We start from the raw sequence: 16,254 nt of genomic DNA on the forward strand, positions 1-16,254 counted from the left end.
TTTCTTTTTTTTTTTTTGGCTTTGCATTTTTTTTTTTTCCTTCCTTTTTCCTTCCCCTCCCCACATGTAGTCGATTACCTGATGAGCACAAGGGGGACACTAGGAACACTTTGAGAGTCTCCAAACTTTGTCATTTGGAGGAGATAGGAGAATGTGGACGATAACCCACATCGAAATGGTTCTTCAAAGTCTGTGGCATAAACGGTAGCACCTTCAGAATCTTAAATAGGGTTTTCTTTTGTTCCTTAAAAAAAATCACAAACGCTAGGAGACAACGAGCACCATCGATTTCACAGTGGGAGGTAGCTAGCGGGAGACCCCCCCCCCACCCTGCCCTGTGGGTCGCACCGCCCCCTCTTGGCCTCCACTGCTTCCCACCCTCTGGCTGCTCCTTCTCTCACCTCATCCTCGGGTGAAAAAATAGTAATGCACCTTCTTTGTGTTTGTTTAAATAAAATATATATACTTTTTTCTTTCCTTTTCTCCTTTTTCATGTCTCCTCTCTAATATTGCACATCAAAGCTCCCTGGCAGGGTCCAGCTGGCGGGATGGCCCCTCCCCTTGAGCTGGCTGGAACGTGGGGCTCTTTGGGCAGGAAGCTGGGGAGGGCAGGGGGTGGCCGCAGAGCTGGGAGACAGGCCGCAGGGCTCAGGCGGCTCGCAGGCCCAGCTCGCTCTGGCTGGCTCTTTGGTTGGTCTTTGGGGCTGAGCTGGGCTCACTGAGTTGGTCCCAGGGATACCGAGTCCCCTGCCACCCGCCCCCCCCTCCAGCCACTTCTACCGGGCAGACAACAGCGGAGGCCTACCCAAGGATCCCCGGACAGGTGAGCTGCCTCTCCTGGGCCCACGTGCCCCTAGGTCCCCTCCTTTTGCCTCCTCCTCCTCGTCCCTCCCCATCGAGGCCTAGAGGAGCCAGGAGGTCAGAGGTCAGAGGAAGCACGCAGGTCCAACTTCGATTCGGTACTGCTTCCCTGAGGAGGCAGGAGGGAGGTTGTCCACGCTGACGATGGGCAGCTGCTGGGGGTCCTGGGTCCGGAAGGTGAAAAGCGTCTGGTGCCAGCGGCCATCCTGGACCTGAGTGGAGAAGGAAAGGGTACACGTGAAGCTATCCTGACCCACGTCATCTAGGTGCGCATGTCCCTATCAGCTTTCCCACCCTTTGTACAGGGCACATGGCATTTCACTGTAGCAAAGACCTGTATTTGTCCGCTTAGACAGCTGCTGCTGTGTCTATGCAGGTAGGGAATGCTATGACCAGTATCATTCTGGCTAAACCTCTGTGCACGCTCTTCTCCTCTCCTTGGTCCCCTAGAACAGATTTTAGAAGCAGCCGGATGGAAGGACACGTACTTTCTGAGGCTCTGCGTATATGCTGGATATGTGGGCGTAACCTCGTTTCATTGCACTGTGCTTTCCTGAGCTCCCCAGATGTTGTGTTTCTGACAAACTGAAAGTTAGTGGCCATCCTGCATCAAGCGTCCGTGTCCTTGTTCCAACAGCTCACTACGTCTCTGCATCATATTTTGATAATTCCCGCAGCATTTCAAACTTTTTCAGCATTTTCACATGTGTTTTGGTGGCCTGTGGTCTGTGATTATGACTCACTGAAAGCTCAGATGACGGATAGCATTTTTGATTGGTGACGTATTTTTTAATTAAGATATGCACATTGTTTTTTTAGGCACGATGTTGTTCACTCTTAATAGACTACAGTATAATGTAAACACGACGCATACATGCACTGGAAAACCAAAAAATTAGACTTGCTTAATTGCAATATTCACATGGTTGCAGCAGTCTGGAACCAAACCCACAATATCTCTGGGGTATCCCTGTATTTCTACAACGACTACCCCGAAAGCCTCTACCAGTTTTCTTCCAAATAGCTTTCTGCAAGACTGTTGGTCTCCCCACATCTTCACTCACACTGCGTATTACTAGTTTTGTTTAATCTTGCGAAACTAGTTTTCTGGACAACTTTCTGACTCCCTCTCCACCAACAACCCTCCCAATCTCAGGTATTTAAAAAATAACCAAAAATATTAAAAGAAGACATTAGCCTGGCCAGGGCGGGGAGGGTAGGCAGAGAGAATCGATATACATTCTTCAACAAGAAGGCTTGCAAGTTAATAGCCTATGGAATTTTTATCAGCCAGATCTCCTCTCTGAAGTTTCCCAGAGAGGACGGTGAATACAAGTGATTTTATAAAACTGTTATAATAAAATTATTACACAAAGATAAAAATTATATGTATGTACTCAAATTTACTAATACAATATACTAGATGATACTGATGTATCATCTAATATACTGATGTAATATACCAGTATTGGATGTAATATACCAGTATTATTAAACTGTTACATACTATTTTATAATAAAAACACCTCTGTTCAACTTGTCTGCACATGAGGGGCCCATGAGGGGCCCCAAGGTTACCTTGCAGCCATCCATTGATACTTCTGGCCGGAACTGACCCCCTGCTTCGAAGATCTGCCCATTCCAGGCCCGGAAGCGCACAGCCCGCTTGGCCGGGGTCCGCCCAGTGCCCTCCTGCCACACGGTCATGTTAAGGCAGTGGATGGTGATATGCTGTGTCACCTCAGAGCTCAGCAAGTGCAGGAAATTCATCTGGACCCGGCTGACAGCAAACTCGACCTGCAGCAGACACAGCAGTGAGGAAGGGCCAGGCCGGCCGGCCGGGCCTCTTGGAAACCCTCCCCTCTCTCTGGGGGGTACAGGGAGCATTTCCCAGCTTTGTTCTCAGATGTGTGCCCACTTGAGACAACACAGGGAAACCGAGGTCTGTGCGAACCAGTCCACAGCCAAGGAGTGATGAGGAAGGGAAAGCACCAAGGGCTGCCTGAGGGCACAGCCAGATCTACGAGAGTCCTCAGTCACCCGATCCACCCCCGACGGCCTGGGTGGTTGTCTCTGGAGCTGAGTTGGGATCCTAAAGCCCAGAGAGGAAGAGGAACTAGCCCAAGACCAAGAGGCTCTTCAAGTGCGGGAGAAATGAGAAGTGGCCTCCCCAACCCTTCCTAAGTCCCGAGATGCCAGAAATGGCAGTGACCTCAAACAAGGACAGGATTCATGGCTTCAGTGGGTGCCCCGAGAGCCCGGAGGGTTGGTTTTCCTTTGTGTGATGCAAGGGCCTGATTGAAGCTTTGATTGCCTAGGCATCCACCCCAAAGCCTGTGATCTTAAATAAACGCTTTGCCAGCCACGGGCCAGATGAAGAGCCCAGCTGCCTCCCCACACTGAGCCTCCTTTGTTTTAAACTTCAAGATTGCCAGTGCTGGCCATTTGGGCCATTCCCCCCCCCGCCTTCCTGTGCTTTAAATTCCCACTCTTATGTTTTCAATTCACCAATTAAGAGTGAGCCCAGGAAGCCCTAAGGCCCTGACCCTGGACCCCAAAAACAGCAGAGCCCCAGGCTTGTGCACTCTCTCTCTCTCTCCCCCAGCAACCTGGCTAGGTGGTTCCCAGTGTGCTGTGTAGTTTCCACATCCCGTAAGTAACAAATCTTTATTTTTTCCAAGTTTCTTCATCGTGAGGGGCATCTTGTGATCATAGTAAGATCCACAAGGGCTGGTCTAGCCCCCACGTTCAAAATTTATAGGCTGAGACCAGTACAAAACGGTGGTCATTGTTTCTGATGGGGATGGTCACCCGTGCAGGTGCCAACTGTGGTCTCCCCACTCTGTTGCACGGGTCTGGCTCAGCATCAGTGTCAGGGGGGAAAGGACCCGGCTGGTGGGTGTTCCTTGGTGAGGCTACTGTGTTTCCTGTTGAATCCCAGTGTCTGGCACATGGTAGGAACCCAGCAAGACTTGCTGACCAGTGGGCCCACATAGAGATTCTCAAATCCTGGGTCTGACCCAGTCAGGCTCAGACACCTCCTGGAGCCTCCCCAGCAGGGCTGATGGGATGGGTGTCTGGGTCCCCGCCTCCCCTACAGGCAGGGGGCTCTTCTCCCTGGAGCCTAAATCCTCCCACATGGAGGACTTGCCATCCCTACAGACCTATAGTCCACTATGGGGTGCCCCACTGCCACCGGCCACCCTGGTTTGCTGTTGAGCAGCCCTAAGCCACCTCAAGCGCTCAGCCCCAAGACAGGCACGTGCAAAGTAGGCATTGAACATCAGCTAAACCTGCATACATGCCTTGGGCGCCATGACTTAGTTTGCACAGATGGTTCCTGGTTCTCCAAGCCTGGCCAGCTTGGCCAATTACGTTTTAGGTATGGAGCAGAAAGTTCTTTTTGAAACAAAAACCATTAATATCACGCATCACGGAATGGTGTAGAAACCATGGATTTAGAACAATTCAGCCCCCGATTCGTAGGTGAGAAAACCAAGGATCACAAAGAAGCCGTGCAGCATGATGGTCGAGGCTCAGACCGAAACTTGGGCAGGTGGTGGCCCAGGGCCAGGTGGACGTTGAGAGGGCCCGCAGGCAGCGGATGGGGGTGCGGACAGGTACCTTGGAGGCCGTGATGGGCTTGAGACACGTTTGCCCACCATGGGTGAAGTTGCAGGAAACTTCGATGGTGTCAGATGAGCAGCCAAGGTTTGGGTCCACCCAGTACGTACCTGCAGGAGACGTGGAGGGGGCATGGTACAGGTGTGTGAGGCAGGGGAGCCCAGGGACCCGTTCTGCAGATGGACCCCAAAACCTTGGGATCCGCTGAGCCCCAGTTGGGCCTGAAGTCAGGAGAGGGAGCAGAAAAGGATTCCAGGAGCCACTGAGATGGAAGGGGAGGCTCTGGGCAGAGCTCACAGCTGGCAGAACCCCTGGAGGGGCCACGCGGCTGAGTGCTTGCCCGCACTGCTACTGTCAAGGGTCCATTTTACAGAGGGGACAGTTGAGGCCGGAGAGAGACTGAATGACCAGCCCCAAGGATTTAGGGCTCATCTAGTTGATGGATGTCCCCCCCACCCCAAGACTACTGCTCCTCCTAGGGGCTTGTCTGGGAAGGATGGGGAAGCTGTTCTCCCACTTGCTGGGCACCTGTGCCGGCATCTGGTTCCCTCACAGGGCTTCCGAGGAAGCCAAAGGCCCCACAGCTGAAAGACTGGGACAACCAGATGCTGGTCCACCTTCTTGCCAGTGAAGGGAAGAAGTGTGGCAGAAAGGGGGGAAATCCTGGCTCTTAGGGCATCCATGACAGCCCCCTCCCCCAGCCCCTGTATCCTCCCGGCCCTTGGGAGCTTGCTCTGCCCAAGCCCTTGTTTCCTTGCCCTGAAACGGTTGTCCCCAGCTTGCAGATCTGTGGGCTCTGAAAGGGCAAAACCACTTGCCCACACTCCAGGAGGCACAAGGTCCACCATATTGTGAGGCTCAGTGGCTGTTGAGCAGGTAAGGGACTGCTGGCGAGTCTGCCTCCCCAAGGACAGAAACTTGGTCCCAGGGAGCCAAGACGTGACCGGTCCCTCTGCCCAGCCCCTCCTGGAACTCCCCTGCCCCACCTGCTCCACCCCCAGGGGCAGAAAGCCCTCTCTTCAGACCCCACGGGCCCTCATACCATCCACCATCTTCTGCTCACAATCCATGAGGTCCCGGCAGACCCGGGCGGGGTTCTCTTTGGTGCCCAGGGGCATTTTAATGCTCTGGATGAGGTTGCTGAGGTAGTGTAAGGTTTTAAAGATCTCCCCTCCCTGGTCCAGCACCAGCCGGTCCGGATGGTTGTAACCCTGTCGTGAAGAGAGAGAGGGGGGCCACCAGCCCCTGAGATCTTGGCCCGGCCCAAGGGTCTTAGCCTCCACAGCCCTAAGTTCTTGCTACTCAGGAGATGTCCCTGAGTTCCTAGGGGTGTGACAGGGCTCCCTCCACTTGACAGATAAGGGAACTAGGGGCCAGGAATGGGGTGGGGGCTGTCATGGGAGGGGAGAGGACACGAGGCAGTAGCCTCAAATCCCTCCAGAAGGGGCCAGTGGAGGTGGTCTTTCCGCCGACCACCCCCAGGATGGGAGGAAGTCAGCAGGCTCTTCTGGGCTGCCCTCTCCCTGGACCGCGAATCCTAAGAGAGCTGACACTACGCCAACCTTGTCCAGCCTCCGGCTCAGGGAACTGATGAGCTATGGAACTCTGGGGGGCAGGCCACATGGAGGGCATTGACCACTCGAGAGCCGTCCCTTCTGTCTCCCCCAGGGAGGGATCCCATGTGGGCAGCGGTCTCAGGGTACCTCTGCTTTCAGTGCTCCATGTGTGTCCATCCATGTCTGGAAAGCTGCTCCCAGGTCATCTTGCTGCTGTGCAAAGAGATGACAGGTGTGTATTCTACCCCCCCACCACCACCCCAGGATCCCCTGGGACTCACTAAGAAGGAGACCAAGGGTCTTAGCCCAGTGGCCAAGTCACCTGTCTTCTGTGCAACTCTTTGTCCTTCCTCCACTTACAAAGAGAGTCAGAGCTGACCTTTTCTCTCCCTTTTTCTCCATGTGGTTACAAGACCTGGCCTGAGTGCTGTGGCCTCTGGCCCAGCCTCTCTTCCTTTGCGCACATATGTTCTATGCACCAGACACACCATTATACTGCTAAGTTGCTAAGCACCATGCTCTATCTGACCACAGGGCCTTTGCATGTGTTGCTTATATCACCTGGAACATTCTTCTTTCCCTCCATTGCTCCATCTGTCTATCTACTATTCTGGAGGTTCTCAATCAGGGGCAATCTTGCTCTGTAGAGGATATTTGGTTCCATTTAGAGACTTCTTGTCTGTCACAACTGGAGGAGGGGGTGCTCCTGACATCTAGCGGGTAGAGGCCAGGGATGCTGCCCAAACATCCTACGATCACTCACAGGGGACCAAAGAATCATCTGGTCCTCAAATGTCCACAAGTGCTGCTATTGAAAAGCCCGGCCCTACTTATCTTACAGATGCCCGCTTCCGCAGGAACTCTTTCCTGGTGCTCTCGTCCCCCAGGCTGGGGGCGGCCCCTTTCTCTGAGTAACCGTCCCACACCTGCAACTCTACCCTTAGCATGGGGCTTGCCAGAAGCAGTCTTACTGTGAACACAGTGACAGGGAGACTCTGATGTTGGGTAAAGCCCAAGTGGCCCAGAGCCCAGACGCTAGAGGGATTTCTCAAGTTCAAATATCAGCCTTGCTACTTGGTGACTGCAGGGCCTGGGCAGGGGCTTACAGTCTCTCTGCGTCAGTATCCTGAGGATGGGCATGACCGTAACTCTCAGAACCTTGAGAGGAATCAGTGAGCTAATCCAGAGGGAGCACGCCTAACAGTGTCCTCCTGCCACAAACATTCAGTATGTCCGCTACTATGCACAAAATTTAAAATCCTCGAATTTTCCTTTTATTTATCTATTTATTTATTTATATTTGAGGGAAAGGGTTTTGTCTGGATCTCTTCACTTTCCCTGAGCCGTCTGGCTTCCTTAGTGATGAGAAGGGCTAGGGAGGGTGTGGAGGCGAGGCCAGGGCTGTCTGTTCATTTTCATGGATGATACTTGGGGGTCAGACAGTGGGAAGCTGAGAGATGAGAAGAGCAGAGAATCTGAGGGGCTCACGGCCCAAGGGCTCCTCCTGCTGGGTTTCCCTCAGCCACTGGGGGGCAAAAGGGGCGGGACGCGCTGTCAGGGCCTGACCATAAATCCTCAACAGGGGCAGTGGTAACGGAGGAGGGGCCTCTGAGCAGGGGGTCTTAGGAGGGGCCATACGTTCAGGCTGGTACCCACCTCCAGTCTGCTCCCTTGCCCGACCCTCTCTGGACTCAGAATCTGGGGGGAGGAGACCCTGTGATATTGTGATTTGTAAGAAAAAGAGATTTGGTCTTTGACCCTCTTCCTGGCACCGAACTCCTAAAACCTGAGAAAAGTCTTCTGTCACCCTAATGAGGTGACGCTTAGAAAGCCCCTGGGTAACCAAAGGAGAGCTTGCCCAGGGAAGCAACCTTGTGAGAGGTGGGTGGGAACCTTCCGTCTGGACCCCTCACTCCTGGGGCGGGAGAAGGGATGGCAGTGGCGTCCCTTACCCACGGCCAATGATTCCATCCATCACGCTTAAGTAATGAAGCCGCCGTGAGAACCCAAAAGGTTCGGAGGGCTTACCAGGCGGTGACCGCATGGAGGTTTGGAGGGAGCGGCTGCCTGGAGAGGGCTCGGGAGCTCTGACAGCCCCTGCCTCGTGCTTTGCCCTGTGCCTGTCTTCCATCTGGCTGTTCCTGAGGTGGTGGTGTTTTTTATAAGAAACCAGTAAGCTAGTAAGTGAAATGTTTTCTCTGACCTAAGAGCGGCTCTAGCAGCCTCACACCAGTGAGCAGTGTGGGACCCTCCGTCGGTCAGAGGCGCCGGTGACAAGCCGGCATCTGGGCGGGGTAGGATGGGGAAGGAGTCCTGCAGGATTGGGACCCCATGGGGTCTAACCCTTTGTCCTGGTGCACAGTGTCAGAACTGAGTTGAACTATAGGGTGCCCAGCTGCTGTCCCCCAGCAGCTCTTTCGTATGGGGAACACCTACCCACCCCCAAAGCTTGAATTGACACCAGAACCTGTTTAGACCCTTGGCAATCAGCTGATCTGTACCGAGGACAGTGACAGGACCAGGAACCCAACCACCGGAGCAGCTCCCGGGTTCAAGGTCAGGGGCGCATTCTGCCTAAAACCTGGATTCCCTACTCTCTGCCTCTGGGCTCTTTCTGCTGCTGCATAGTCCAAGGTCCGGGATGGAAGGACAAAAGTTCACAGGCAATCCTGGGCCTAGCTTAGGGGTCTAGCTATGGTGACCCAGAAAGGTCAGCTGCCAACCGCCTCCTGCCCTCCCAGGCCTTACCCCCAATAGGCAAAAAAGCACATTCTCCAACTTACAAAGTGAATAGGGCTCCCTGGCCGACCCTGCAAAAGAAGAGGCTCAGTGACTATTTGAGAGGGACTGGGTGTGGGGGTCCCAGGGGCTGTCAGGAGCCTGGAGGGGCCATCCAGGCATGAGAGGACGTGCAAAACTGGTCTCTGCTCTTCTGGAGGCTTAGTCTGGCCAGGGCCGCTCTACGCTCTCCTAGAAGTCTGGGGAAGCTTGTGAGGTCAGGGCCAAGACAAGCACCTGCCTGCAAAGCCCTGGGTCTCACTCCAAGCTCCGCCTCCTGCCCTAGAGTTCCAGGGGCACTGAGCACAAGTACCTACCGGTGGGCCAGGCCGCCCTCTGGGACCAGGAGGACCCTGGAAGAAGAGATGAACAGTGAGGCCCTGGGTAAAGACCCTCCACCTTCCCTACCCCAGACCTCCTGGAGCAGACCCAAACCCAAGGGACAGTGATGCCCCCAGTACAGAGGGGAACCGATGGATGACTGAGGTCCAGAGGGAAAGAACACGCCTGAGGACGTCAGTGGACATGGGTAGGGGAGCCCAGAGTGCCTACCCTGCCCCACTCCCCTGGCCCACCAGCCCCCATACCCCAGCCCACTCACCCTCGGACCTTGCAGTCCCTGGAGGAGGACAGAAGCAGAGAGAAACAGTCAGGGAAGCAGGCTGAGCTCTGCCCTCCATCCCGCCCCCAACCCTCCTCTCCCACACCCACCGAAGCACTGCCTTTCCCCAGCCCCCCAACTCACCAAGTCCCCTCGGCTGCCTTTGTCACCCTTTGGACCCTGCAATAAATCACAGGCCCCATAAGAGAGGACTCAGAGAGGAAGTTCTATTTCCAAGATGCGGAAACTGAATCTTGAGCCGGCCCTGGGTCACAGAGACAAGCTCGTCCCTGTGGTCTTCCCGGCCAGCTCCTGACACGTACCGGGCGTCCCGAAGGTCCCAGGATTCCGAGGGGCCCAATGATGCCTTCCTTTCCCTAAAGGAGAGACAAAGGTTTGTGAGTCTTCATTCTGGGGTCTGGGGAACAGAGTCCCAGGGACAGGAGAGGAGACGGCAGCCTGAGTGTCCCATGGTGACAGAAGGGAGACTTCCTCAAGCAGGGGCCCAGCCATGCACATTCTGGGCCCCTCCTGTGCGCCTTGTCGGGGGGCAATGAGCAGGGAGAGGGGAGCAGGTGAAATGAGCTGGATGGCAGCCCAGTTGGCAGGACCGGCAGAAGCAAGGGGATGGCAATGGGGATGGAGGCTGTGGGCAGGGGGCTCAAGCCGGAAGGAGCAGGAGGAGCAGAGCAGGCATCCACCCAGCGGACTGCTGGCCAGCCTTGGGCCTGGGCGACTGTCCCCACTAGGACAGACCACGAGAGGACTCACCATTAAGCCAGGGGGCCCCCGCGGGCCCTGGATGCCTTTCAAGCCAATGTCTCCAGGGGGGCCCTGTGGGAGGCAGAGGAAGGGCTATCTTGTGTCTGGGCGGCCATTGGGTCAGGGATCCAGCAGCTCCATGACCCCTGGGGGCTGGCCACACTTTGCCCTCCCTTTCAAGAGAGGTTCCAGGGAGAGTAACAAATGTCCACAATTACCAAGCAGGAATCAGCATGCAGAGTCTGTGCTGCATGGTGTAAGCCTCCACTCTGACTTCAGGGTTATAACCCTCTATGGTTATCATACCCATTTTACAGCTGACAAAACTGAGGCTTGGAGATACAAAGTAACTTGCCTAATGCACAGAGCAGGTCAACTGAGCCAGGCTTACAACCTAGGTCTGCTGGAAGGTGAGTTCTGGGGACCGAGGATGTCCCTGCTTGATTCTGGAGGCTTTCCAGCCCACACCGTGAGCGCGCAAGAAATCTTTGTCGAGCGAGCACATGGAGAAACCAACCAGGGAGTGGGTGGATGGGACCCCAACAGGAGCAGGCCAGAGTGGGAATTTGTACCTTGGGTCCGAAGAGGCCAGCCATTCCTGGGAAGCCCATCTCACCAGAGTCACCCTGCGGGGAGAGCGGAACGACGTGGGGTGAGTCGGGCTAGCACAACGATGTCCAGCCGATCACGCGGGCCCCCTGGGCCTGTCTCCTCCCACGGACATCACCGACTCCATCCCCAGGCAACCGGAAGAGTGTAGACAGCTCACACGCTGGACACCGGTCAGCCTGGGCTCGGAGGGGGCACGGGCCTGTGCCCTCTGTCGCACCAGACAGTGGAGGCCAGCTCAGGGATTCCATGAGGAAGGCTCTAGAACGCTTAGGACCTCCTGTCCCAGGTCTTCAAGGAAGAGAATGAGAGGACCCACAGTGGGTCCCACCCGTGGGAAAGCCTATCAAGGACCGTGTTCCTCAGACATCAGCCCATTAACTGTGCGGCTCTACGTGCCAGGAGCTCTGCAGGGACCACCACGCATGTGTGTTCCAACTTCTGCCCAGGGAGGCACAACACGCCCTGTTCACAGATGAGAACACTGAGGCTCTCAGAGGGCAGGAACTTGCTCATACTCACACAGAGGTCACTGCGGGGAGTGATTGGGGGTAAACGATTCTGGAGGCCTGGATTATATGCTTAACTTTTAACGGAACTGCCCAGCAGGTTTCCAAAGCGGTTGTACCGTTTTACGTTCCCGGGAGCAGAGGAGGAGAGCTCAGTGGCTCCATATCCTTGAAAACACTTGATCTGTTCAGTCTTTAAAATTTTTTACCCTTCTGGGGAGCCTGGGTGGCTCTGTTGGTGAGGCGTCTGCCTTTGGCTCAGGTCATAATCTCGGGGTCCTGGGATCAAGCCCCGTGTCGGGCTCCTTGCTCAGCAGGGCATCAGCTTGTCTCCCTCTGCCCCTCCCCCTACTTTTGCCCTCTCTTTCAGATAAACAAAATCTTCAGAAACAATTAAATGTTTACCATTCTAACAGGTGTGCAGTAGTACCTCACTGTGGCTTTAATGAGCGCTTGCCTCATGACTACCGATACTGAGTTTCCTTTATGTGCTGATTTTCCATTTGTGCAACCTTCTCCAAGATGTCTGCTCAAGTCTTTTGCTTCATTTCTTTATTGGGCTGCTTCTTTTCTCATTATTGAGTTTTGAGCATGCCTTACGTATTCCAGACACAAATCCTTTACTAGATACATAATTTTCACTTTCCCCTAGTATGTGGCTTGTCTTGTCATTTCTCTTAACAGCATTTGCCCTTGGAGAAGCAAAAGATTCCAACTTTGATAAAGTCCAGTTTATCAATTTTTTAAATGGATCACGTTTATGGTGTCATACCTAAGAAACCTTTGCATAACCCGAGGTCTCCAAGACTTTATTCTATGCATCCTCCTAAAAGTTTTAGCATTTTAGGATTGAGTTCACTTTTGTACATGGTATAGGGTCTCCCATTATCCTGGCTAGAAAAGACTCTTCTGTATCCACCGAGTTGTTTTCACAACTTTGTCAAAAATCAGTTATCCATGTAACCTGTGAATATATTTCTGAACTCTCTATGCTGTTCCTTTGATCAATAATTAGTATATTTATGATAATACCCTCCCTTCTTGATTACGGTAGCTATATAATAAGTCTTGAAATCAACTACCAGGAGGCTCCCAACTTTTCCCTTTTCAACTTGCTTTGGTTCTTCTATACCTTTTGCATTTCCAAATAAATTAGACAGAGCTTCTTATTTTCCACGAGAAAGGTCTGATGGGATCGGGATCGGGATCGGGATTGGGATTGGGTTAGATCCATACAGCAACTGGAGGAGAACAGCCATCTGAACAATGCTTAGTCTTTGACCAGTGAACGCAGCGTCTCCATTGACCTAGGTCTTCCCCAGCAGATTTTAGAAATGCTTTCAGTTTTACAATGCACGTGTCTTGTACACCTAGTGTCACAGGTATCTCTACGTATTTCCTATTTTTCTGCTATTATAAACAGTATTGCCTTTTAGATTTTGGGCTCTGATGGGGGCTGGTGTACAGAGACACAGTTCCTTGGTGCTGCTGTCTGCCATCTTGCTGGAGTCACTTGTTCTCATAGCTGGACTGTGGATTCCACTGAATTTTCTCTCTAGACAATAATTTCATCAACAAATGGAAATATGCATTTCTTCTTTTCTGATGTGAGTGCCTTTTCTTTATTTTTCATTCCTCATGGCGTCGGCGGGAAGTGTGAGCACAACGTTGAACAGAAGCGAGAACAAGTATCTTCAACTCGTTTCTTCTTTGACTGATTCAGCCATTCACTATTAAGTATGATACTGGCCACCCATTTTTCACAAATGCCCTCTTCCCAGTTGAGGAAGCTCCTTTTTCCTTACCAAGGGTACGGAGCGCTTTTATCAGAAATGGAGTTGCATTTCGTCAAATGATTTTCTTGCATCCACTGTAGGATCAAATGGGTTTGTTTTCTTTCTCAGTTTGTTAATATGGTGCATTACACTGACTTATCTTCAAACGTTATATCATCCTTGCATTCCTGGGATAAACATCATTTAGTCTTGATGTACTTTTTTTTTTTAAGGTTTTATTTATTTATTTGACAGACAGAGATCACAAGTAGGCAGAGAGGCAGGCAGAGAGAAAGGGGGAAGCAGGCTCCCCGATGAGCAGGGAGCCAGATGCGGGGCTCGATCCCAGGACCCTGAGACCATGACCTAAGCCAAAGGCAGAGGCTTTAACCCACTAAGCCACCCCGGCGCCCCTAGATGTACTATCTTTTGAATACATTCTTAGATTGGTTTTTCTAAACTCGTGTTGAGAATTTCTGTATCTATATTTCTGAGGTACATTGGTCTGGAGATTTCTTGCCATGTCCAGCCTAGGTTCGTAGAGTATGCTGACAAGTATTCCCTCCTCTTCAACTTTCTGGAAGAGTTTATGCAGAATCGGTATTACCTCTTCCCTTAACTTTGACAAGAATTCTCCAGTGAAGTCATCTGAGGCCAGAGTGTTCCTTGCGAGATGTTTGTTAAACCACAGATTGAATTTCTTTACTGGATGTGAGGCTATTTCTGGTTCAGGTCGTGATCCACCCCCCTCATTCTGAAGGGACCACTCAGATCTCATGTCTCAGCCTCCCCCCCCACCCCCCACTCAGAGGAGGGAGAGGAGTATCTGGGGCTCAGAGAGGGTGTCACTCTGTCCTTGTCACAGAGCAGGCGGGAGGCTTCCGGGCCTGTGTGTGCATGTGTGAACATGAGTGTGTACACGCGAGTGTGAGAACATCTGTATTCCCTGGGGCTTACTCACCGGCTGGCCTTTGGATCCAGGCTCCCCCTGGCTCCCAGGAAGCCCGGTTCCACCCGCTGTCCCTCGTTTGCCGGGAGGACCCGGCTGTCCCGGTAACCCACTTTCACCCTTAAAAAAAAAAAAACAAAAAACCAAATGACCAAAAGGGAAAACGGTACTAGGGGAGGGGGAGGGGGGCCGAGGGGATACAGAATAGTGATACCACAGGGTCGGCTGACCTCTCAGGATGCTGGGGCTCAGAATTTCAGCCTCCTTAAGAGGAAAGCCTCTTTCTTGACTCGAATTCAAGCTCCAACTTGCCCTCCACGCTCCCACCCCGCCTCTCCTCTTCGCTGTTTCCTCCCAGCAGACCCTGAAGTTAGCCAATACCGCCCCCCCCCCCACCTCGCCCACACCTCTGCTCCAGCCTTTCCTCCTGCCTGGGATGCCACCTCCCCTTCTCTCCATGTTTCAATCCTCCCTGGGCCAAGGTCCACCTCTCCCCCTGCCTGCTGTTCCCACGGAGGGTTCCAGTCTTTCCCCAGCTAAACCTGGTGCTTGGGGAAGACCAGAGGAGCCATGTCTGATTCATCCATCTCAATCTTCCCTTCTGCGTGTAGGCCTGGGTTCAGATTGACTCATGCCCCACCCCCTCCCCCCTGGCAAAACTTAACTAAAAAGATGCCTTTTTGAAGAGGGTCCTGACTACAAGCAACAGCAATGTTCCACAAAGGCCCACTAGAGGGCGCCCAAGGACGGCTCAATGACGGGTTGCCTGTTTCAACAGGCCTAAGATTTCCCGCTACCTGGATAAACTTTCCCTCAAGTCAGGTTCAAGCTTGGGGCAGGGACCCCAGAGAAACATCAGAGCCAGGGACTCCATCTTCACACAGGCCCTGGGACACAGGTGCCCAGGTGAGCATTATAATCAGTGTCACTATAGTTAGTACCAAGGTTGAAAGATGGGAAGGCAGCTACGTGGATTAACAGGTGTCTGACCTTGAATCCTGGGGGCCCCTGTGCTCCAGGCAAGCCGGCCACACCTGGATTTCCTCTCTTCCCAGCAGGGCCCATGGGGCCAGGCTCCCCATCATCTCCCTGCTCCCCCTGTAAAGAAAGAGGGCAAAGGAGGACCTCTCATGTTTCAGGAAACAAAGGCAGCCAAGGGGGCAAGATGTCTCATAGTCCGGGTGAACTCTGGGTGGACCTGGGGGAAAGGAGGTCAGACCCCAGGAGGGAGGTCATCCGAGCTCTTCGAGCTCTTCGTGAGGAGAGCAGGACCAGTGAAACGAGAGATGCGAGATGCGGGGGGTTTGTAAATGGGGAGGAGGAGGGAACTTTCAACCACAAGCTCCATCCCCTGGGCGGGGTTGTGGGGGATCCTTCTGGGTACAGGCATGGGTAGTCAGGCCACATTCCCAGGTCCCATGCAGGAAACTTCTGGATATGTTGGTTCTGCCCCATCCAAGGTTCCACACCTGTTCCTCCTGGCCCATGGCCTCTGGCAGAACCCCACCCCCCCAGGCCCTCCCCCCAACAACACATCTTGTCCCCAAGGGAGACACCAAGAGTTAACCTGAAGTCCTGCTCACCTGCTGTCCTGCTTGACCATCCCTGCCAGGAAACCCATCTGGGCCCGGGACACCCTCGGAGCCCTGTCTCCCCACCACGCCCCGAGGCCCTGGCAGCCCTTGCAGGCCCTGGGGACATAAAATAAGTTGATGAGGGCCTCTGGGAGGGGGGTTATGGGGATAGGGAGGGAGGCAGGCAGAGAGGAGGGGACAAACTGCTGGTCACTCACCTGAATCCCCCTTCGTCCTGGTGCCCCAGCCTTGCCTTGCTTTCCCTTTGGTCCCTGAAAAATCAAGGGGCACATGGCAGGGGCTGCCTGGAGGAGGGGCAGAACCCTAGGAGTTCTGGAAGGGACTGAAAGGAGCATGGGCGCTCCTGTGGGCCCAGCCCTGCCCCTCTGCCTCTTGGGCCTCAGCATCTGAATCTGCAAATGGTCCTATCACCCTGGCCTAGAAGCCCAGGGGCAGGGCTGGCCATGGAACCTAACAGTGTTGTCCTCACCCCTGCTCTGGCCCCTGAGCCCCTACGGCTTGCCTTACTGCAGAGGCTCTAGGCCCTCCCAGTTTCCTAGAGGGAGCCTGGGGCCAGGGCTGGCTGGGCTTCAAGATCCTTCGATCCTCAAGAGTGTGGCTATATCCCTGAGCAGGGCAGGGGCGGGGAGATGGTG

The 16,254-nt window shown here is 53.7% G+C and overlaps 1 protein-coding gene across 1 annotated transcript in view; it reads right to left on the bottom strand.

The window, feature by feature from the left end:
* COL27A1 (collagen type XXVII alpha 1 chain) overlaps positions 1-16,254 on the bottom strand; it is a 135,056-nt gene continuing 118,802 nt past the window's right edge. The window contains exons 46-62 of the mRNA XM_044265065.1: positions 15,817-15,870; positions 15,608-15,715; positions 15,015-15,122; positions 14,037-14,144; positions 10,755-10,808; positions 10,192-10,254; positions 9,744-9,797; positions 9,565-9,600; positions 9,421-9,438; positions 9,137-9,172; positions 8,825-8,851; positions 6,189-6,254; positions 5,528-5,696; positions 4,486-4,595; positions 2,440-2,658; positions 806-1,073; positions 1-244 (exon numbers count right to left, since the gene is read on the bottom strand). Of these exons, the coding sequence (XP_044121000.1) occupies positions 927-1,073; positions 2,440-2,658; positions 4,486-4,595; positions 5,528-5,696; positions 6,189-6,254; positions 8,825-8,851; positions 9,137-9,172; positions 9,421-9,438; positions 9,565-9,600; positions 9,744-9,797; positions 10,192-10,254; positions 10,755-10,808; positions 14,037-14,144; positions 15,015-15,122; positions 15,608-15,715; positions 15,817-15,870 (1,377 nt within the window). The 3' untranslated portion in view covers positions 1-244; positions 806-926. The remainder of the gene's footprint in view (positions 245-805; positions 1,074-2,439; positions 2,659-4,485; positions 4,596-5,527; positions 5,697-6,188; positions 6,255-8,824; positions 8,852-9,136; positions 9,173-9,420; positions 9,439-9,564; positions 9,601-9,743; positions 9,798-10,191; positions 10,255-10,754; positions 10,809-14,036; positions 14,145-15,014; positions 15,123-15,607; positions 15,716-15,816; positions 15,871-16,254) is intronic.

The sequence above is a fragment of the Neovison vison genome, chromosome 9, assembly GCF_020171115.1.
Source record: "Neovison vison isolate M4711 chromosome 9, ASM_NN_V1, whole genome shotgun sequence".
Lineage (NCBI taxonomy): Eukaryota > Metazoa > Chordata > Mammalia > Carnivora > Mustelidae > Neogale > Neogale vison.